General features: G+C 37.4%; 2 protein-coding genes and 1 pseudogene across 7 annotated transcripts; 1 reads left to right on the top strand and 2 right to left on the bottom strand.

The window, feature by feature from the left end:
* Positions 1-80: 80 nt before the first annotated feature.
* On the bottom strand, positions 81-5,852 carry LOC133711480 (DNA repair protein RAD5A-like; annotated as a pseudogene).
* On the top strand, positions 5,695-12,752 carry LOC133711044 (protein HAPLESS 2-like). The gene is made up of 18 exons (XM_062137216.1): positions 5,695-6,043; positions 6,144-6,287; positions 6,390-6,478; positions 6,672-6,711; positions 7,402-7,459; positions 7,564-7,624; positions 7,946-8,024; positions 8,520-8,654; positions 9,085-9,279; positions 9,655-9,735; positions 9,817-9,917; positions 10,075-10,192; positions 10,821-10,853; positions 10,932-11,025; positions 11,107-11,195; positions 11,398-11,513; positions 11,876-11,976; positions 12,068-12,752. Exons 1-18 carry the CDS (start codon positions 5,861-5,863, stop codon positions 12,463-12,465), a joined length of 2,115 nt encoding a protein of 704 aa, XP_061993200.1. The 5' UTR covers positions 5,695-5,860; the 3' UTR covers positions 12,466-12,752.
* An 884-nt stretch (positions 12,753-13,636) lies between these two features.
* Positions 13,637-19,577, bottom strand: LOC133712662 (uncharacterized). Of its 6 annotated transcripts, none has more exons than XM_062138771.1 (6): positions 19,264-19,577; positions 18,294-18,436; positions 16,698-17,037; positions 16,513-16,620; positions 14,674-15,569; positions 13,637-14,587 (listed from the first exon to the last, which is right to left on the bottom strand). In XM_062138771.1, the coding sequence occupies exons 5-6, from the start codon at positions 14,722-14,724 to the stop codon at positions 13,793-13,795; spliced, it is 846 nt and encodes a 281-aa protein (XP_061994755.1). In that variant the 5' UTR covers positions 14,725-15,569; positions 16,513-16,620; positions 16,698-17,037; positions 18,294-18,436; positions 19,264-19,577; the 3' UTR covers positions 13,637-13,792. The 6 variants fall into 6 exon arrangements, with proteins under 6 accessions (XP_061994755.1, XP_061994757.1, XP_061994756.1 ...); XM_062138773.1 differs by having other exon boundaries at positions 16,513-16,580; XM_062138772.1 differs by having other exon boundaries at positions 16,513-16,575.
* Between the last annotated feature and the right edge of the window lie 4,249 nt (positions 19,578-23,826).

The following is a 23,826-nucleotide window of genomic DNA, read 5'->3' as shown; positions in this document are numbered from 1 at the left end:
TTTGTGAATGTCATAGTTGTCCTTGTGATTTAATTAATTCTCAAAGTTATTTAATCTTCTAGGGTCATTTCCGTCAAAATTTTTGATTACTCTATTCTCTTAATAATAGTAGAAATCCATATTCATAAAGTACTTTATACACTAGTTCTATACAATGAAAGTAATTTAAACATGATTTCTCCAAGGAGCTCTCACACATGATTAAGAAATTCTACACATGGATATACAAGGATTGAGCTTGTAATAAAGGTGGTCTTGAACAACAATTAAACAGGATCATGTCCCATCCACCTGCCCTCTTTGGCTCCCCTATTAAGATGTATCCAGCAAGCTATAGTCAGTAACCACCAAAAATTAAAATAAAGCGATGCTAGGAAAAACTTCGGAATTTCATACATCTCCAAAAATTTTCCATCCAACATGGCAGCAAGATTCCGATAGAGGGGGAAAAAAAAAAGGGAGCAAGATTCTGATAAAAAATAAAATATATGGTAGCAAGACACGTCAGAGACAAGAACATTAGTAACAACAAGAAAAGTAACAACATAAAAGCTAGTGCTCGAACATCATAAGCTAGTAGCATACTAAATACCTACAACTCGAAAATAACAATAATCGAGACCATCCTTTTCAATTTAACCCTCTTAGGTACAAACTCTATCTCTCTCTTTCTACCAAAAAGTATATTGTCCATACGTTTTCTCTCTCTGAGAAACCCTAGGCCGGTCTCTCCGCTTGCAACTTATTCTCGTCCGGCGGCGCCAGGATGTCCGGCTTGGCCTCCGACCTCGCCGTCGTCTTTGGGTTGCTGCCGGACGAGAGATCTACTGCCCAAGGATTTCGTCTAAGGGATTCTCTCCTGTTCGTCAGATGGTTGGGCTGGGATGGTGGTTGGGGCGATGGTCGTGCGGCATAGGTTGATTTACTGATCCCCGCAGTTGGCTTATTCGATCGACGGCGCCATGGGTCTTGCTCGACGGCGATGGGGATTGCGAGGCCTGGCTCGGGGAGGGCGTTTTTCCGTGGTCATGCAGGTTGCGCCAGCGTGGCTCGGCGGTTTGGATCGCGGAGATGGTGCAGCGGTGCAGATCGTGGCGACGCGGCGATGTGGTTGGCCGGAACGTGGCCGGACTGTGGTGCACGACGGGTCTGGGAGGAGCGGTGGTCTGGTCCAAACCAAGAAGATGGGCCTGAGTGATCTCTTTGGTGACCCTTTTGGGCTCAAGTTTTGGGCTGGGGTATGCCCTAGTCCATCATTAGTTTTTAGTTTCTGTAGGCCTCTTATGGGGCAGTCTAGTGGATTTTTTTCCTATCTAGTTTTAGTATTGGGTCTTGGTCTTGTCGACTTAATTCTCAGTATCTCTAGTTGTACACCAATTGAGGTCTCTAGGCGACTAGATTTACTGTTTCCGAATTAGGTTGGGAGGCCCGGATCTTTCTAGCGCCTCCGGCGTAGTACCAAAGGGGGATTCCCGCTATGTCTACGTATTGCTTGTACAATGAGTGGGTCTAGTTTCTATGTACCATTGTGGGTACTACCACTATCTTCTTGTCTGTCTATAGATGGCAGCGGAAGGGTATGTAATGGCCTATTCTGGCTTGTGATGAATAATATTCGCCCTACGAGCTCGATTTCAAAAAAAAAAAAACAATAATCGAGACCATATCTGGTTTGGAAACCGTCTCCCCTGAATTACTAAACTCACCGGAGGTCTCCGCCAGAAATTTTGGGCAGCAACAATAAGAAGAAAACTTATACAAAAGAAGAGATCTTTATCCACTTAGTTGAATCAAGGCCTGGGAAGAAAGCAATTTACTGACATGATCATTTGATGCCAATTGCCAAAGGAGCTGGTATCGTCCATTTTGGTTCCAAATGAACAGAGCTCAATCCTCTTCAAGCCTGCATATGCATAGAGATACTAACATCAAATAATAAAATGACAAGGAAGAGGATCCAGAAGAATTGAAAGAGTATTAGCATATTACTAAATCACACACATACAAATATTCACATTTTGGTTCAATGCATTCATTATCAGTCAAGACAAAGTAACCCTCGGGCTGCAATTTTGGGATTTTAATTTCTAGAATAAGAAATGGTCTCTCAGAAATTGCCATTGAATTAATGCATTATAAATTGTCACTCTCTCAACAATTGAGTTCCTTTACTTCCTGGGACAGAATTTTTTTCTATCGAATTAATGAACTAATTGGTTAAGCTTGCATTTTAAATCGAGGAACGTTTTTATAACCCTGTCCACCTATCAATTGACATAAACCAGAGAATATGCTAACCGTCAATAGTGAAAAACCCGTCTCTGAAAATATAATTTCGAGTTTCCATAAAATCACTTCAGAAAACCTGTTGGGCCCCTTCTAGTTCTTAAAGTATTGAAACTCCAAGTTCACCATCTTCTGTCCTCTATAGCAAACTCTAATTGAAATTAATTCCAACTCCTCCGGCCTTCAGTGACATTAGCAACACCTGACACACGATAACAGATTCAACAACTATGCTTCCACTCTTATGTCCAAACTGTTTTAACTCATAAAGAAAATAAACAAACAAAATATAATAAAGTCAGGAGTCACTACCAGAATGTCACTGTCTTCTGAAAACTGTTTTAACACTTTTTCGCTCTGCTGTTGATTCAGAGTCCCATCCAGGCGAAGAAACAGAATGTTACTCCTGTTAGAAGATGAATAAGATTAATCGTAACTCTAACGTAAGAAACTTTCCAAGAACAAACAGAACAAACAACAGCAGCATATAATGAAAAGAGGTATTATATTTCTTACATCATTAGCATCACTGGTACTTTTGTGGCAAATCATGTCAAGATTTAAAGACATCAAACAAAAAGATGAAAACAGATAAAAAAAGGATATGACCACTGGTGGATACATACACTTTATAATGCCAAAATGCCTCCTTGATCATCCATAATGCCAAAACTTATGAAAGTAGTGTACTTCACAGATACCATAATTCATGTCAGGACCATTCAGTTTTTGAAGCTAATAAACAAAGAGTTTAATGGTTCCTTCATATAGTCAAACTAGGGAACATACAAGGCATGCATATGTTCCAAGATAGTTTTCTTGTACAAAGAGCATACGACTTTGATTTCTACAAATATATTAGTTAATCTTCGGCATTGTCATATACTAACAAACCAATGTATGAGTATGTGGTCATTATTACCGAGAAAGAGATATCTGCAGGAGATCCAGAAAGGCCATCCACTGGCTGAAGACAATGCTCTTTGAGCCTGATGAACGAAGACATTCAAGCTCACTCAAAAGAAGAACTATTTTGGATGATTCCACCCAGTTTTTCTCAATATCAACATAGAACCGACTCTCAGTGCTGTAATTGGATCTTGCTTGCTTACACTCTTCCTATAATGGTAAAACTGTTAAATTTCAAGCCTACAATAGTAAAATTTATTATACGAAAGGCAAACAAGGAAAATTAAAATTAAATTCCTAATAATAAGGCAGCATTTTGATATACCTGCAAACCAGACACAAGCCAGAAGTTGAATTCCGCCAACTTGCCAAGAGACATTCACGGCATAAGTGATGAGCACAAGGTGTCAATACTGCATCTTCAAATGCTTCAAGACATATTGGACATTCTCCCTGTTCCCCCTTGTGTATTTCTTCAACAACTTCTTGAACATAAGCCCGTGAAGGCGCATCTTTGGCTTCCCCTTCCACAGAATTCCGGCTGCCTTTTAGGAACCGTCTAGCAAGCTTATTCAGATTCGAATATTCTTGTGTATCACCTCGACTGAACAAATCAAAGAAACCTCAATTTTAGTTTTAAGAACTTGGTGGGGGGGGGGAGGAATTCTCACCTCCGCATCTACTTTTCATTTCATTGGAATTCATTTAAAATTGATCAGTTCATGTGATTCAAAAATTGCGATCTAAAACATATCAATCAAAAGTAAAGAATAAAATACAAGGCAAACAAAGAATTTTGGCCAATTCAAACCACAAGGCTAAGGGCAGATTGAAAAAGAAATAAGCTGCTCAGGTTAAATTCAGTGCATTGGATAAAGGATTAAAGCACACCTCATCAGAAGAAATGGGTGATCACAACATTGGCGAAGGCGTAAAATTCCAATATGGATGCATAATTATGAAGAACCCGTCCTTACTCGACAAATTGATCAAATTTCACCTGAAACGTTGAAATAAACGTGTTAACTACAAATGCAAGATACAGTAGATCAAAGCAAATATGAAAAGTCCAGTCAAGGGAATGAAAGAATACCTTTGATCTTTTAAACAGGGCCTCATAAAAGTCTTTTTCAGCTTCTGTGAGTTCACAATAAATCACCTCAATATCAGCAGGAGGAAGGACTAAAATAGGCCTGAAATGAACAATAAACCTTGGGATCCAAAAAAAAAAAAAAAAAAAAAATATCCTGAACCAACAACTCACCTGCCTTCACGATCAGTGCTAAACTTGGTTCTCCCTAACATAATCGTCTTCAAGATAGATTGAACCAGCTTTAACCCTCTCTCATCACCCTCCTCAAAGGGTTTCTGGATGAGTTTATTCCACCTAGATTTAATGAAAATCAAATAAATCATACTGTAGTTTAAGACACTTAACTTATGGGGAAAGTCAGACATAAAGTAAAAATTGAGATTCTATTAATCCCAGTTTACACCAGTTTTTATTTTAAAAATTAAAAATAAAAAAGAGGAAAAATTTCCTTCCAGACAATAGGACGCATTTTTTGTAGATTCTGATAGGTTGACAATGGATTATGATTAATGTAAGTAAGATCAGTTCAGTAGCATATGAAATCGCAGACTAATGAGATTTATACAGTAAAGCAAAATTCTACAAAATGTAGTATATAAATAAACAATGTAGAGAATACTCTAGATTATACAACATAATTATGTTCCATGGAGAAAACAAAAAACAGAGCTTACCAAGCCCAATTCGCCCAAGGGCCAAGGTTCTACCCTCAAAAACCGGAGTAGACTATAAATGTCCTCCAGATTGTTCTAATAACAACAAAGTTAATGTCAGGACTAGTGGCAGAGAATTAACCTCCAAATACTAACAAGAATTTCAATCTCAAATACTAACATAAAGCTCATAAAAAATACTTTACCTGTATAGGGGTGCCAGTAAGACACCATCGGTGACCAGCAACTAAAGCAGCAGCAGCAATAGAGAGTTGGCTTTTAGAGGATTTTATGGTATGCGCCTCAACAAGAACCAACTAACTGAGTAAAGTCCCCATTGTCCTTAGAATTCTAGATGCAGAGAGGCAAGGAGAAAGGAACAGATGCACAAACTCAACTTGTATACACAAGTGCAGAACTGATAAACAATTACGAAAATAGGATTTGTGATCACTCCTTATGTAGTGATCACAACATGGCTTTGAGCTAAAAGATTTGCATCCTTTGGTCCACTTTGTCCATAATGAACATATACTGATACAGATCCAGGTTGCACATGAGATTCAATCTCTTACCCGCCAATGCCAATCGATTGACTTATTCGAAACCCCAATGTATCAACGGAACACAGATGTAAGATGCGCGACCAGAGCAGTTTTTCTCTACTACGGAAAACGCGGAGCAGAAGTTTTTTTTAAGCCAATTCCTCTGTTTTTATCAACTCTGCTAGACTATAATATTCGTTCAGGCCCCGGAATTCTTTGATTGAGTACGTCAACAATAGCCTGTCTATTCGTTGTTGGCAGTTCCCGGCCTCCACAACTGCTTTCTTCTTCGTCTCAATCCTCTCTTGTTTCTCGATCCCCCACTCATTCACTTCCCCAAATCCCACATTCACTCCCAGACGACATTCCCAAAAATGGGAAAATTATGGCTTATCACCCTCCTCTTCCTCCCTTGCTTCTTCATAAGCGACGACGTCGTTGGCGTCCAGATCCTCTCCAAATCGAAACTCGACAAGTGCGAGAAGACTTCCGAATCCGGTGACCACCTTAACTGCACTAAGAAGATCGTCCTCAACATGGCCGTCCCTAGCGGCGCGGTAAAGGAATATTATTTTCTCTCTTTCAATTTCTGCATGCAATGTCTGCTAGCTTGAAATTAATAGTGGGGCCGGGAACGTACGTATGATTGATTTTCAGAGTGGAGGTGAGGCTTCGATTGTTGCCGAAATTGTCGAGGTAGAGGAGAATTCAAGCAAGAAGATGCAAACTTTTCGAATACCACCTGTCCTGACTGTCAATAAATCCGCAGCTTATGCCTTGTACGACCTTACGTACATTCGAGTAAGACAAAGCTCAATTTGTTTTATTTTTGTTAAGTCTCTTAATTAGTTTGTGCTTCTCAATTTCGAAACGTTGCGATTGATGCTGTAATATTTTATTCAGGATGTTGCATATAAGCCTGAAGAGTACTATGTTAAGACCCGAAAGTGTGAGCCAGATGCAGATGCAAAAGTTGTCAAGATATGTGAGAGGCAAGGCAAACAATCTAGCTATTAGCCTTCTTGTTAAAATTGGGTTTAATTTTGATTACTGTCCTTATTCTTTGATTGTTTTAAGTTAATATGGTACTTACCTACCTTTGGATTATAATTTCCAAGAGTTACTTTAGCTGCTAAAATTAGGATTTTCGGTGAGGATGATCAACTTTCGCTGTATGTTCTGTAGGTTACGAGATGAAAATGGTACCATTATTGAGCATACAGAGGTAGGTAGCTTTTCCACACTGTTTAGTACCCACTTTGACACTAGTTCTTTCATTTATTTGCTATCTAAAAGTTGATTAGTAATTTCAACAGCATTATACATGATTGAAAATCTACGATGTGATTTACTATCTGAATCAGATATCAGGGCACTGCTACGTGGTGTTGGATATTTGGAATTTCATGAACATAAAATCATAGTTACTCATATTCCAAATATGAATTTGACATAAAAGGGATGACTTTCCTCACAAGTTAATGTCTTTGACGTGTCATAAAAATGTCCACATTACTTGTTAAGCCGGCAGAAATTTAGCTCTCATTAATCCAGCAGATATGATTATCAATTGATCATTTACTTTCTGTCTATTGTACTTTAGTGGATCAAGGCCAAAACTGTTTTCATTCATCACATTCTTCCATTCTTTCCTATAGATCAGATTCTATAGCATTGTACATATATGGCCTTAAGGAAGCAGTGAAATGACTAAGTTTCCCAATTTAAATTGTTTCTCACATTAGTGTAGTACATGTTGTGATGATGTTAGTTGCATTATGGTTATTTTCTGTGATTGCTTACACTTCTTTTGTTATGTGTATATTTTGCTCCTGGTGATCGAAGTACTTAGAAAATATGTACTCGTTTCTTGTTTATTATGCACTCTCCAATTAGTTTGTTCTGTTTTTCGTAGCCAATGTGCTGTCCTTGTGGGCCTCAGCGGCGGGTACCTTCATCATGTGGAAGTGTTTGTAAGTGCATTAAAATGATTTTATCATGTTTAGTATTTCTTAAACATTACATGCACAGTGCCTTTTACGAGTTTGTTGTATTGACCTAACTTTCTTGTGATTAGTTGACAAGTTGATGAAAGGAAAACCCAATACAGCCCATTGTGTCCGCTTTCCTAGTGATTGGTATGGTCCTTGTACTAAGTTTTTCGTTCTGATTATATTTCTCGAGATTCATATATATTTCATTCTTGAAAAGATCTATCAGACATGCAAGAGCTCTTTGGTATATGCGCATGTCATCACATGAACTTGTACAACTGAGAGTTTGACACTATTTTTACTTTTGATATTTGCTTATGTATGGCATCATATATTTGATGAGTTAAAGCTTATAAATAGTTCTTTACGGTGGCCAAGATGTTATGTTTCTCGTTCTTTTTGTTATATTTTGATCAAAGCATTCTACAAGGTAGACTGATTTTTTCTTCATTAAAATCTACTTAGGTTCCATGTTTTTGGTATTGGACAGCGCTCACTGGGATTTAGTGTTCTCATTCAAGTAAAAACAGGATCTAAAGTTTCGGTACGTTGCTTTTCCTCATAATTGCACCATATCTATATTGATTTCTTATGGTGTAGTGCTCTTGTTTCTGCCATGAAAAATTAGTCATTATACATGACCTGATTTTAGTCGGAGACACGTGTTAAAATGTTCTGTCTTTTTGCTATGCTGAAGAATTAGAATGTATTTCTCCTGTCCTGAGAGCTCATTGAATGTGCATACTGAACTATACACAGTTCTCTTTCCCAATGGAATGAAGTCCTGTTCTTTCTTTACTTTACAGCACTCTATCTACTATAAATTCAGCAAGTTTCATTTCATCCTGATGATCATATTGCTAGATTGATCTAAAAGCGGATTTGTAAGTTGTTAACTGTTAATAGAGCGAAATTTTGATTGATTTCATTGAATTTTTATTTTCTCTTATATGTTATGTGATTTATTTATTGAAAGTGAAAGGAGAGGTTATATAAAGGTCACTAAGAGAGTTTTTTGTACATCTTTGTTTTCTGCCAGGAAGTGCTTATAGGTCCTGAAAACAGAACAGCAATATCCAATGATAAGTTTTTGCGAGCTAATCTTATTGGAGACTTTGTTGGATACACAAATATTCCTTCATTCGAGGATTTTTACCTTGTAATTCCGAGGCAGGTATGCTTGTCACTCATACCAATCTACATAATGTTGGAAAAAAAATTTGGAACAAACATTTCCTGCTTTTATAGACTAAATATTAAAGCAAGCATATTAGTTGGGGTTTTGTAAATTTGTAATAAGTAAGATGCACTGATTCCGAATCAGTGTATAAGGAGACAAAGTTTAAAAGAATACATAGCCCTGTCCCCTATTTTCAGTAAAATGAGTCTTCTTTCTCAACTATATGAATGTTCAGTAAGTGTCCACATAGAGAAGTTAGTAACATCATTTCACTAACATCTATCGTTCATTTCATCTGCTACCAGACTGTTATATTTTAGTTCCAATAAATGGTCAAGCTTTTATTTGGCAAATTTGTTTATAGAATCTGACATCATATTTTAGATATCTTAAATTGCTGACAGTTTCCTGTTCTTTGTAAAAGGGGGGCCCAGGTCAACCCCAAAATTTGGGAAGGAACTTTTCTATGTGGATGCTGCTGGAGAGAGTTAGATTTACTTTAGATGGTGTTGAATGTAATAAAATTGGTGTCAACTTTGAGGCTTTTAATGGGCAGCCAAACTTTTGCTCTTCGCCATTCTGGAGTTGCTTGCATAATCAGTTATGGAATTTCTTGGAGGTCTGTGTATCCCCTTCAAAGCTTTATCTTCTTTAACTTTCCTCTCCCCAATTTAGTCTGTCTTCTCATTGTAAGGTTAAATTTACATACTGGTATTAACCTCTTACACTTGGTAAAATTATATCATGTGCCAGTCTTTTTTCTTTAAGCGTTTGATTTAAGGTTGATTAGCATGGACTCTAGCATCAGAATCTGAGAGCTACATGCTCTATTATCTATTAGTTATTTACATACAAGTTATGTCTATATTTGTATGAAAAGCAAGAGTCTCTTTCCTTTAATGAGATGTTTCATAGGATTCTGGTTGTTTTGTATTTGATACCTAAGTACTTTATTATTCTTGTGAACAATTGGGTGATCTTATCTTTATGACAGGCTGACCAAAACCGTATTGAAAGGAAACAGGTGCCACTTTTTGGTGTGGAAGGAAGGTTCGAAAGGATAAACCAGCATCCAGTAATGTATCAACAATATTTGAGTTATTTTTCACAAGGAATTTCTATCATTTGGATTCATATCATTTCTGATTGGTTGCAGAATGCAGGGACTCATTCGTTTTCCATAGGAGTCACAGAAGTCATTAATACAAATCTCTTGATAGAACTAAGTGCTGATGACGTAGATTATGTCTACCAAAGGTTAGTATTTCCAGACTAGGTTTCATGTATCTACGGTCCATTGATTATGCTTCACCAGTATCGTTTTGAAACAATTATGCAATCCAGTACTTGTCTAATAACTTAACTTTCCACATAGAATGTTCATTTTCTATACTTAATGGTATGTATTATATAGGAGTCCAGGGAAAATCTTAAGCATCAATATCCCAACATTTGAGGCCCTTACTCAATTTGGAACTGCTACAATCACAGCAAAGAATACTGGTGAAGTGGAAGCATCCTATTGCTTAACGGTACACTATTGACTATTCTATTTTTAATGCACTATTGTTTCCCTTCCCCTTGATGTTTGGGACTTTGGATTTCTTTAACTTAAGTAAAGGACGTTAAGGGTTCTTAATTATAACTTTTGGTTTTGAATGGGGGGACTTCAACTAGGTTGTTTATACTAGGATACTCTCTTCAGCTGAGAAATAACAAGTTACGCACAGCTAGTTGATAGGCCTTTTACCTATGAAGTGTCTAATTTTGGTATATTAAGGCTTAATATCATTTCCTCTTGATGATTATTTCGTGTGCTACTATTTAACATGCTCTGTTTAAAACTGGTTCTCAATTTCTGATAAACTTTTTGACAGCTTGGATAGTTAGTGATGCTAATGAACACCTAGTGACAGTATTAATGCTTACATTTCATTGTGATTATTGCATATGAAGAGATTTTATCTTGTTTCTTTTGGGTCATGAAATTCTATAAATATATTGTCCACTTGCTTTGAAGGTTAAAAATCAAATATTGAATCTTCCATAGTACTTGAAATGGAAGCATAATTCATTTACCAGCTTGAATGAAGTAGTTGTCTACAACTTCAGTGGATGGCTATTGCAATATGTTGTGACACAAATTTAACTTTCTTGCAGTTTGATTGCTCAAGTGATGTCACCCTTATGGAGGTACTTTTGCCTCTGCAGCTCATGTATTTAGACTTGTAACAAGATGAGTATTAATTTGTTAGAGAACCTGTTTTTCAGGAGCAATACTTCATTATGAAGCCAAAAGAAACGTTAACTCGATCATTCAAACTTTACCCAGGAACCGATCAAGCTGCAAAATACATCTGTGCAGGTATGATCTGCCCAAGCCAGAGTGATGATAAAATGGCCTAAAGTAGTCACGCTCGGACTCATTTCTGGATTTTGAATGCAGCTATACTTAAGGACTCTAATTATAATGAAGTGGATAGAGCCGAGTGCCAATTTTCTACTACGTCTACTGTCATTGATAATGGATCACAGGTTAGTGGTAGCTTAGAGACAAGAAATCTCATTCGTTTTTGAAGACAGTATGAATGTTGCTAAACCCCGGTAGAATAAGCAGTTTTGGTATATGATCAGTATATTAATATACAACAGCTGATCAACCTGATGCTATTTCGTGAAATTTTATAACCTTCTACAGTTGATTTATATGAGCCACTCAAGTCATTATGTGTTGCAGGTTAATCCCTTTAAGCCACCAAAGACAGGAACAACTGGTTTCTTTGACTCCATTGAAAGCTTTTGGAACCATGCGTGGAAGACTTTTATAGATTTCATCACTGGAAAATCTTGCAGGTACTTGTTGCACAGTGGAATAATCAAAATTCTGGCTCATTTCTAACTGATATACTCTAGATTCAGCTATTTAATACTGGAAGTGGCTATTGAGTCATATTATGTGTAACATGGCTAATGCCTGTTCAATGTGCTGGTTGCATTCAGACCATCCTTTCATGGCTCATAAGTATGATCAGAAACTAATCGTCTTCAAACTATCATCTCTCTCCTTCTGTGTGAGAGAGCATAACATATATATATTTTCTCTCTACAATTATACACATAAGCCAAGCTTATTTAATGGCATTTGGAATTGCATCTGCTCAATTATACAAAGTTTCATTCATTTCTTCTTGCTTCTTTTTTCTTTTCATGAACAGAACAAAATGCTCTGGATTCTTTGACTTCAGATGCCATATACAGTACATATGTATGAGTTGGATTCTGATGTTTGGTCTACTTTTGGCAATTTTTCCAACAGGTAAACCTACTTTTCCAAAATTAGCATATTTTTTAGTGGGATTATTTTGGAGATGCAAAGAAAACATAACATATTATACGTTGAGGTGCAGTCATTGTGCTACTGTGGCTTTTACATCAGAAGGGACTTTTTGATCCTTTATATGACTGGTGGGATGATCATTTCTGGGAGGATAGTCCGACCACCAAGAATACTAGACACAGAATTAATGTAGATCATCGACATGTTCATGTCCATAAACATCATGGGCATGAAACAAGGCACCACAACTATGGCACTCATCATAAAAGAAAAAGCACTCACAATGATCACAAGCATAGCCACTTTCAAAGAAGTAGTGATTACCATTACGACCTTCACCATGTCCATAAGGATAAGCACAAGCATGGCCGAAGAAGGAGTTCAAGTGTTATGCAGAAAGTTGATGAGAACACTGGATACCACGGCCAGAAAAAACAAAGGAGAGCAACAAAAGACTATTCAAAGTGACCAGAGTCACCAGACACACAATCAAGTGAAGCAACAGTGAATTTGGTAAGTCTGTTGCATACCAATCGGTTTGCCTTCTATGCAGAGATAGTGCATGGAACTTGAAATGATACCAGCTTCATATCGTACATGTTAACATTACAATATCACTCTTTAGTGAAACTTTCTTATCTCAGCTCCTATTTATTTCTCTTAACCTGTTTCTTATCGTAGGTTGTAGGCAAGAGATGTAAAAATTTGGATTTCCATCTTATCGTCGTTTATTTTATTTTATTGGATTTTTTAAATTACATAGTACATTTTCCAACATTCTAGTCTGACCTTTGAACCTTACTAATTCAACAATATAACATTTAAAGGAGTTCCAGAGGCAGCAACCCTCACTGAACAAGAGGTGGTGGCTCTGACATGGTGTAACCCGTGTTAACATGTCCAGTTTAAGTATCTGGAGTTATATGATGTTTGCTGTTCCTTGTATCTTTCTGCTGTATCCGGACGTGAAAACCACCTGGAAATTGTATACCAGGATTTCGGACTATTTTTCCTCCAATCACTTCCCACCTGAAAGTTTGGAAGTAAAAATGTTAATCAGTCTCTACCTCCTGTCCTCCTCTCTCTCATCTCTCTTGCCCTCCGATTGTATTTGGAGGATACGCTTACCTGTACTTTGTGACTAAGCAATGGACAAATACGGCCATCCGCACCTTACCAAATTCTGCTCCTACGCAGGATCTCAAGCCACCACCAAAAGCCATATATAACAATCAACTTGTGTCTGAGCCGAAGGAGAGATACTGCTATGTTGATACTTGATAGTTGATACCATTTGTCCCCTACGTCTAAAGAGAATGGTATTAGTTCATATCACCCATTATGTTAAAGAAGTGATTTAGTTTGGCCAAAGTGAAAAAGCGGCAAATCTTTTTAAATCTATGAAGATTGATCTTCAATGTTCGATCACAAGCTTGGTATTTTGGTGAAACTAGAAGCTACCTGGGAGACGAAGTCATTTTCATTTCTTCATTGTTAGATTGCTTTGATAAATGCTGGTTTGAAAGTTCTGTCTTCATTTCTCCATAGTACATTACACTACTCATCATACTTTATGCTCAATACTCAATATGCGGGGATCTGCTTCTTCTGAGTTCTGACATTCGACTTTTAGACCAAATGATATTAGTTAACTCTTGAATCAAATGATATGTCATATGCAACAGAACAACAAACTTGAAATGAGAGTATTTCAATTGTTTCTCCCTATTAAAGTATCAATTAATCAGCCTAGAACAACCAAAACATGATTATGGTTAATCATTTGATTTGTAAATTATTGGCCAAAAGATACATTAAGGCCTTTACAATATCGTTCATAAGGTAAAGATTTTCGACTGGAGCAACATGTACATTGATCTGAATCTTCCTGGAGCTTCTGGATAATCTGATCTTTCTCAGCAATGATTTCTAACAGTCTCCTATTCTCTTCCCTCAACATCTCAAACTGGCACACAAGCCCTTCAATCTGTGCTTCAATGGCCTCATCACTCAGCTCAAATGCACTTTCTACTACCCTAACAACTCGCCACAAACTGACCACAACAAGCAACCCACCCCCTATCTTGTCTAAAAACACTTCTAACCCCAACGCGCCCATCAAAACGATCCCATCAATGACATAACCCGGACGCCTAAAGAATGTGGTGCCGAGCCCCACAGCAAGGGCAATAGTCTTTGCTGAAAGCAGAGTAAGAATAGCAACGCCAACCCAGTGGTACCAGATTTCTTCTGTAGCTTTGTGGTTCTCGTTTGGCCTGCAACTGGTAGCAAGTAAAGATGAGGAGAGTTCAAGGATGGTGAAGATGAGATCGATAATGAGGAGACCGAGAGAAACTGCATGAACTGGTGTGGATTCAAGGAAACTGGCCAGATGGGTTCTCCATGGAGTTCTATCAAGTTCTTGTGGTGGTGTGGAGTTGAATAAAACTTGCCATTTCTGCCGTCTGTACCAGCTCCTTAACAGACTTCGTATCGAGGATTCGACAGACTCTATAGAGCAGTTTGCTGTGGAAGGTCTCTGTTGCTGGATTTGAGAGGAGGTCCCATTCTTGGTGAATGATATTGATACCTGGTTCATTATTAATTGATGAGATTTTCAGTTTGTATAATTTTGGGCATATACACATGATTATATGGCAACAGATAAGTACTTACGTGAAGTGCAAGCTTGACGTTCTTATGCTTTGGGGTCACGATGAATGCCATATTTTCCGTTTTATGTATGTGTCACCATTGGGGATGCTTTAAGCATAAAGCACCTTATCTTCAATTCCTTTGTCACAAGAAGGAAACCTCGAGCTCACACGCACACAAACATGTATTTAAAATTGGAAGAACATCTTAGACAAGGGAAATAGTAGCAGCAAAAGGATAAGAAACTCATGGCAGACTTTTGAGATGTTGGAGTATTTTACAGCATCAAAGTGTTCTCTTTTCCTGAAATAGTATATTGATCTAGAATACATACAGTCAAACATACGTAAGCTGATTTAACAATATCTCAAAAAGTTCTATACCCTGTTTGGTTTCCTTCTCCACTGAATTGTAACTCTTTATATTCATACCAATCAAGTAATGTTTGTTACTGGCCTGTGTGATGCAGCCTCCATGCTTAAAAACCAAATAGAAGAACATGAAATCAGATGAGAGAAAATGAAAAAAAGAAAATAAAAATGTCTGGGTTCTTTAATTGGAAATTCTGGATATTGTCGATCTCATTTCTCTCAATTACAAGATTAAATACTTTTAGATTGGCTAACAAAGCCCTACATTATATCTCAGTCAAAACCTCTACTGGCTACTACTAAACTCACAAATCAGCAACTTAAATGAAACTAATTGTTACAAAGAGATCATTACAGATTCTTCTACCATTAAAGAAAATGATTTAGACTCTCTCCTCCTGAGACACGATGCAGCAGCTTCAGGAAAAGCCATCTGGTTGCTGAACTAATCATAAGTTGTGAGCTCTGATGACGCTCAATCCAAGTAGTAGTAACTTGACCTTGGGAGGAACTTTTGCTTTGCAAATTACTTCCGTGGGTTCAAACCTTGGTCGATGGAATCATCACAAAGAAATCCAAAGTAAGAATTGCAAGAAAAATCAAATCTAGGTTCCAACCTCAAAATCCAAAATAAATTTTGGACTGCAATGTAACAAAATTCCAAAATTCCCAATAGTTAAGAACATTAGACAACTCCACCACCAAGTCACTCAAATTCCTTCCAAACCCCAAATCCCAAATCCGTGTGGAGTGAAAAACATATGTGAAATTCAAACCATGGTAGTTGACAAATTGTACAGACACAATCCATGTTTTCACATCCTCCCCAATCCAGCCGTCCTCCCAAAACCTCAGTATTTTACTGTTTTGCAAAACCTCACCATCTTACTATTTTCCACAACTTACAACAGTCCAGAAAACCAGAATACCTAGAGAAATAGCATTTCACGGGTTTCTACTACACCCTCTTTGGATCACTTTGGGATCCCAGCTATTTTCTTGCAGAACATGCTAACTTTTAATCATAGGATGCCAAGACCCTCTCTTTTTATCAAAAACCTCAGGCCAGTTTCCCCAGCAAATTAAGATGGTAACTGGGTTACATATACCACGCATATCGATTGAGAGTAAAGAAATTAACCTTATCCTACTTTGGTCGGTTATCTCCAATGACTATTTTCATCCATTTGAACTGTTTAAGAACTATGATTCCCCTTCCATGACATTCTAATATGAGAAACTAAACACAATTTTTTAGTTTATACTTCATGTCTCTAGGTTGACGCTTCACTTGCCCAAGCTTTTGAGTTTTGACTACAACAAGAGTACTGAATGTCCAGACAGAAGTGCAACTGAAAACCCAGAAATTACAACACTACCATACCTAAACCAAGTGTGTATATGAAAACATACCTAGATATGTATGTATGCATATCTGTAATATGGTACAAAACTAAACAACAAGAGTTTAGAGCACACTTAAGAGTACCTAAAATGTGGTGCAGAAGACCAGCTGCTCTACTCACATTGCTCTGCATCTTCTCCATAAAACCTGCTCTGTGGTAGGAGAAATCAAAGATCTTCCTTGAACATGAAGCTAATTTGTTTAACAGAAAAAATGAGGCCATCAAAAAAGTGGTGCAGTGAGAAGGTAAAACAATGAGGATAACTTACATGTTACATTTTGAGTTTACTATTCAAAACCATACACACCGAAGCAATTACCTCCATGACCTTAATTCGACACTTTACAGACTCTAAACCTAGGAGCTTTTTATGGCCTTGGTGGTTTTTCCAGGTGAAGGACTCACTTTGAAGTGCAACTCCTGAGTCAACATGCACCCATTGATCCAATGACCATTTTTGGCCACTGGAAGGGTACTCATTAAGATAGCCCATGTGCAGCTCTGCTCCAAATGAATTGATAACACTAGTGTCCACTACCCTCTTCTACAATCACAAGCAAAATGATTTCAGCAGCCATTGCTGTGCATATGTGTATCATTTTCCTTCCCTCAGTAGAAAAACTAAGTTGTCACGGTGTGATAAACAGATCAATTTAATAAACGGAATTTAAAGCCCTCCTTTCTTCCCTATAACTGTGCTTTCCATTGACACTTCAATTACTTAATGTCACAGATATTAGCAAGCTTGTGCACATGTGTGTGTGTGTGTGTTCAATAAGAGATTTGGTAAACATCCGATGTATTGCCTAATTATTGGTTACAGCTGAAGCAAAGGGATTTAGTGATTGAATATTTATTTATCAACTCGTAAGGCCTTTCAACCTAATCCAGTAGGTGGCAAATGTTCTGACATTAATCACCTTTGTAGCTAATTCTAGTACTTAAGCTACAGCATTTTGATTATGGTGCAGAGCTCTTGCTTCAATTGTTTCTTCACCACAATCCAAAACTTAGAAAGCAGTATGAAAAGCCACATTATAAACAGCACACCACTTAATTCAAAGCCAATGATTCCTCCACATAGAGGGCAGAAAAATAAGACAGCTCAACACTAAATATTCATTAACTCACACAAGAAGCTTGCATACACAAACACTATAATTGAACTTCAAATTATCAGGATAGAGAAAATGTTTGACCCGTATCTGTCCACACAGTAGGTCTCTTATTGTGTAGTCATCGAAAGCCAATTCATCACTTTAGGAACAGATAATAGGGATGCAATCAAATTTAGAAAGATCCCTTAAAATGCTCCAATTTGGGTACATATTCAATGCATAAAATAAATTTCATTTACACTGCTTCACAACTTGGTTGTATTAAATAAGTAAATGAAATTATCACTCAAGCATGAAAATGAACTTTCAATGCCAGTGCAGACCAAAATAAAATTTAATAAACGAAATTTTCAGTGACATTCATACCAAAAATTATTTAACAATATTGGAGATTCAATTCCAAGAAGGAATGCCCACCCGACGAAATAAAAAGCAGGAATAATATTAAAGTCAATACAACCCTTGCGGGAAGTTGTGATTGAGGTAATTTCAGAACTCATTGCAGTGAACTACACAAAAGATCACTGCCTGTTAACTTCCAGAGAGTGTTCCAAACCAATTTCTCGTCAAATGAATGAAACAAGCCACTAAAATGACCATTTTTGTATTATAAATAGTATTGCGGTTTATTCATAATGCACTTTAACATTCTAATGCTGTGGTTTTAGCAAGATGGTCTTTTAAAGATCGTACGCAAAACATTATTGCACACAGAACAAAACCAAAAAGTATCATTAGATGCCAACCTGCTTAGACACGCACAAGATTTCACGTAGATCAGATACAGTGGCACATCTCAAATCTCTTTTGTACTTTATCGCATATTCCACTTTCACTGCTTGTTAAGGATCCAATACTTACTGGCTAGCAGGCACTTGAAACCATGGCCCTAAGCAAGAAGACCAATGTGATACATCAATTTTGGAAGAAGAAGAAAGGACAGGAACTCATATACTTTTATTCAAATCCCACACAGTACATATGAAGTAGATAGAGATATTAAACACATAGAAAAACAATTCTATTCAACCACTTCTAATAGAATATGTCCCCAACTTCAAAAAATTAATGAAAATGCTAACAACCATCGCTTTAGGTTTTCTTCACACAAATTTTAGCACAAGACTAGGCCCTAAAATGAAAGTTCCATAATATTGCAAGTGATGCCCTGGACCCAAACGCGGACTGTGAGAAAGCTATAAAAGACACAATTTTATCAAGCAAATGCATGATACAATAAAAGTGGACAACATATACCCGCAAAACAAAAACAGCAGAAGCTCAAAAAAAGAATAAACAGGTTGCAGAACCAAATTGAATCAACCATATAATACAAATACTGAAGAGGTCAAACTACCATGTAGAAAAACTTTAAGGCCAGTATAGAAACAATAAGCCCCATTGGTCACACTATCCTGCATTCTAATATCCCATATTTGAAGTTTGAACATCATTCACTAGAGAGTGAAAATGCATGTTTATTATTATGGCCAGCAAGACTAGGAACTTAGGAAGTGCCACTGGAAGGCACATTCTGCGAAATACCGGTTCGGTTTTGACCAACCATACTCCCAAAATCTCTAAAACTTGCACACATGGGGATATAATTATTGTTAAAAAAACTTTGCTGTGAATTGAAAGGCATTGTGTTAAAGACAGTAACATAGATAGTAGTACATGAGCAAAAAGAAGGAAAAGGTCGAATAGAGATGATACCCGGATGAGGGTTGATTGAATACTGCAATCAGGGCACAGTTAACTCTCTCTCTCTCTCTCTCTCTCTCTCTCAATATCAATGGCTCAGGACCCAGATTCAGTGAGCTCTGAAAACAAAACACAAGTCAAATCTTTTAATTGGATCAAAAATAAGAAAAAAGCAAAACAATTTGAAACAACAGAAAATTGGGAGTGTGCGTGGTTATGCGGCCAACATTCTCGGCTCTCTCTGCTTGATACCAAAATCCCGCCAGGCAAACCATATTTGTTTCGGACTAACATACTGAAGTACGAATGCCAGGGTAGGCGGTTGCTCGAAGATCTTGGGTAGGTCAAGCAAGCCAATAAAGAGACGCCATGTAGGTCGATGTATTAAACTTATTACCCCAAATACCCCTTTACATAGTCTACGTGACAGTTCGGAGGATTTGAGTTTTGAAGGTCATTTAATTGACGAAGTTAAGTTTTTAATTCAGTCTTTTCCTTATTGTAGTTGCCATTTTGTAAAACGGGAAGCTAACAGAGTGGCTCACCGTTTGGCAAAAGAGGCTTTAAAAATTAGTCAGCCTTTACTTTGTTTGGAGTCGGGGCCTGTTTGGCTTCAACAGTCTGTCAGTATGGATTTCCAGTGTGAAGTCTAGTTTGGTCAATTGATTTGCAAAAGTAACCATATTGGTGCTCTAGCAGTCTTTTGTTCCACAAATCATTGTAATCTATTCATTATTAATGAAGTTTCTCTTTGATCAAAAAAAAAAAATACCCCTTTACATATCCCGAACTTTCCAATTTTGTGCGATGTGTCACTTTTTCTAAGATTTTTTTTTGTATTTTCAAAGTCTATGGGTATTCAATTGAGATTTTAAACTGTCCTTTAAAATCTTGATGTATTTAATTAAGATTTAAAATTATTCAGCGCTTCTTGGGCTTGGGCTCTTTTTGCTGCATTAGTTTCATTTTTGACTTCGGGCCGGATATGGATCCGCATTTGGGACCCGGGTCGTACCCTAATTCGGATCTTGGATCCGAAACAGCTACTCATATTGTTCTGGTATTGGTTATGGTTCTTGAGTTCGTCTGCTAACATCCGAGTTTCTGACACCCTCGGTTGCTTTCGATCTCTTGGTGAGCGAATCACCTCTCTTAGGTGGTCATATCATCGGCTACAGTTACGGTTACTCTTCTATTTAAACTGCTTTAGTGACATATGCAGTGCAGCGATGCCTTATGGCATCAAGTCACATGGTTACCTGATTACCTTTCATTCTCGATGCGATTGTGCATCTAGTTATGCTTTTTTTACTTTATCATAGATGCGTTTGTGCATCTCGTTATGTTTTATTGCTTTCTTTTGATGTTTTATGCATCGCTCCATGTACTCCTCAGTTTCACTTAATATAGTTTGTCGCCCTTCTTTCAAAAAAAAAAAAAAAGATTTAAAATTATTCATTCAAATCTGCCGATATTCAAAAGTATACGGATTTTTAAGGATTTCATTAAATGCTGAATTTTGGAGGATTTCATAGTGTTTTTTATACATATCAAAGCTCAAAAACAATCCAACCGCTTCCCAATAAATTTTGATAGATTCTTTCTCACTCAAAAAATGAAGAAGTTCTTCACCAAAAAAAAAATATGAAGAAGCAGCCCTCAATAGGTGACATTCATCCATTTTGTCTTATATCTATTTTCCCACTATCCTCCTTTACCTCTTCTCTCATCTAATATATATATTTTTTTTTTATCACTATAACTCTGGAAGCCTTAATCCTTCTAGCTAATTAAGCTCACTTTCAATGGTATTGTTAAGATGATACATACACATTTTTTTTTTTTAGGGAATTAGTCAACCACTTTATTAATAATAGTCATAAGAAAAATTACAACTTATAGATGTAGAAACTACATCAAAATATAAAATAACAAGAACAATACTAGATGCAACAATGTATCGGAAATAAAACCTAACAAGGGTATTAAGGGATGCAATTAAGCATTTGATGAAGCACCGGACATAATCCGAGCTATGTAAAACGGTACCAATAGTATGGCCGACCATACTTCCACGCAAAGATATACGTCGAATAGAGGGTAACCTTCTATCAAAGTAACCGGCAGTAGTGTGACCGACCTTGCCTACTCCATGCAAAAAAATACACCGAATAGAGAGCAATCTCCTACCTAAGTAACCAAAGAAGCTGATCCAAAATTCATAACAATTTAGGGTCCATAGAAAGTCTCCTAGATCCCAAATGCGAACCCGAACAGCAATGGGCTCGTACACCAGTTGCAAAGCCCCAATAATGAAGACCCAACCCAAAACCCTACTTGGGTCGTCCAACAGAGCAAAGGCCCAAATCCACAACCTGTTTTGGGCACACAAAATCTCTCTTGGCACTTATCCCTTCCCTGACCACGGCCTCGATCTCTGTTCCACCGCCCTTTGTCGGAGAAGGAGCATCCCATCCCCACAAACTCGACGCCGATCTCCGCCACCAATACCACCAACCGGAACGCGGATCCTGCCCAGAGTCCAATCTCTGCTCCGCTCCAATTGCAGCTCCAACGCACCAGGAAACTGGGTTGAAACTTGGCAGATCCCCTCACTCAGCCACACTGCCACCAAACCAAAGCCGCACGCCGCGCGACTTGAGTCATGCCCGAGTTGGCAGAAGACTCCCGACTCTCGGTGCAGACCCGATCCGAGAAAGCAGCGCAGCCATGGCTTCTCCCCTTTGAACGGCGGCCCGGTCAGAGAAGATCTGAGAAGAAGAAACTGTCATAGGGCGAGATGCAATCCACGACCTGATAATGGGCACGACAGGAGCCGTGCGCGAGATAACCGACACCAAGAAATGTACCGGAACAGCACTCCATCAATGATGGAGGAAGGTACAGAGAGGCCGGAGGCGGCACTCTCCCAACCCTAGCAGAGCAAACCCTCTAGGTAACATACTCATAAGATGATACATACACATATTTCTTTTGTAAATTATATATGAAATAAATTATTCATTAGTTTACCATTTTATTTTTTGTGTAACATTTTGGCTGATTAGTTTTCTCTTATTGTTCATACATCATTATACACAACATAAAGAATAGTAGATTGCCATACTTTTTTGTCATTGGTATAACATTATAGTTGGATCCATACATCCATTGCTTAATTAAAGAAAGAAAGAAAAATTAACCTACCAAAAACATCATAAGTACTTGTAAAATCTAAACAAATACTAGTAAATCAATCCAATAGAATCAATCAGAGTCGATATACAATTTAAAGAATCCGTGGATTAAGTAAATCCATGGATTATAAAAACTCAAACAAAATCTTTCAAAATCTGAATTGAATACACCCTCATAAATCATTTTTGTTGTTGTAGATTGTGAGATGGTCAACCGCAACTATAGAAGCTTATTTTGTTAGATATCGTAATGTTTTGCAACATATTTACATAGAAACATCAACTTCTTTTTTTAATTTACCTATTTTCTTAATAAACCACTTATAAGATAGTACAATATGATTCTAATGTGAATGGCTTTGTTCAATTCAAAATGACAACCACAATTCCATGATATCCATGATTTACTTAAGTTCTTCCCGGCGACGGAAATCAAACATGTCAAACATGAAGCCAACTTCCTAGCAGATGCTTTAGCTAAAACCGGTCATACAATGGCAGCTCAAGCGTGGACTAATTCCTTACCACTTTTTGCTTCTCAACCTTACCTGTCTAATACTTTGCATTGTGGTTGTAATAGAGAGTTTGTGTTGTACTTTTATCTCTCCTTTTCGAAAAAAAAAAAAAAAAAACCACAATTCCATGTATCTTAAATACAAACTAATGTTCAATAATAAAAATATATATATCAGCAAGGGAGATTGCAGTTGCCCCTTGTATCAATTGTAGTTCACACCCTAATGGTTGTTCATCATTCAGGATTACTAGGCAATAACATGGAGTATGCAATTGCAGATGCCAAATCTTCCTTATGTTAGTCATATCCCTGCATCCTCACTAATAAAAATGCAAAAGAAAAGGCAGCAAATCCCAAATATGGTTAACCAACCAATCAAATAATAAAGACTTGCCACTATCCTAGGGTTTGAATTATTCTATTTCACCATTTTTCAAATTCAAGTCCATTGTACATACCATAGATACTAATCAAATTTTTTAAAGACAAATCTAGAGACCAAAAGAAACACACACCTTGCGAAGTTTCTTTCCAACACAAGCCTCTGAGTCATGTAGTAGTAATGATATACATTATCTGCACACAAATACACATCACATAGATCCATTGAATAAATGCAGCAAATTAAATCCATGAAGAAATATAAGCATAGAGAAACAAGAAACTCTTGAGTTTTTAAACAGAAAAAAAAAAAAATCAGACTTTAAACCCTAGAGAGCCGTCGTCACTCTTCTTCCCTCTCCGTCCGACAGAGTGTCCTATGGGCGTTGTCGTCGAACGGGCTATTTGTCGTCTCTGTCTATGTTGGCGGATAAGGTAATGTTTCTCAATTGTGGTAGTTCGTTTGTACTATTGATATTT

The sequence above is a fragment of the Rosa rugosa genome, chromosome 5, assembly GCF_958449725.1.
Source record: "Rosa rugosa chromosome 5, drRosRugo1.1, whole genome shotgun sequence".
Taxonomy (NCBI): Eukaryota; Viridiplantae; Streptophyta; class Magnoliopsida; order Rosales; family Rosaceae; genus Rosa; species Rosa rugosa.
The sequence above is the reverse complement of the archived record's forward strand: the minus strand, read 5'-3'. Positions and strand labels throughout refer to the sequence as shown.

What these genes read in the sequence shown, in the direction of transcription:
- LOC133711044 (XM_062137216.1), top strand. Translation starts at nt 5,861, where the DNA reads ATGGGAAAATTATGGCTTATCACCCTCCTCTTCCTCCCTTGCTTCTTC. An exon ending in ACGACCTTACGTACATTCGA is followed by an intron (nt 6,288 to 6,389) that starts GTAAGACAAAGC and finishes TATTTTATTCAG; the next exon opens with GATGTTGCATATAAGCCTGA. An exon ending in GTAGATTATGTCTACCAAAG is followed by an intron (nt 9,918 to 10,074) that starts GTTAGTATTTCC and finishes TGTATTATATAG; the next exon opens with GAGTCCAGGGAAAATCTTAA.
- LOC133712662 (XM_062138771.1), bottom strand. Translation starts at nt 14,724, where the DNA reads ATGGCATTCATCGTGACCCCAAAGCATAAGAACGTCAAGCTTGCACTT. An exon ending in ACGTCAAGCTTGCACTTCAC is followed by an intron (nt 14,588 to 14,673) that starts GTAAGTACTTAT and finishes ATAATGAACCAG; the next exon opens with GTATCAATATCATTCACCAA.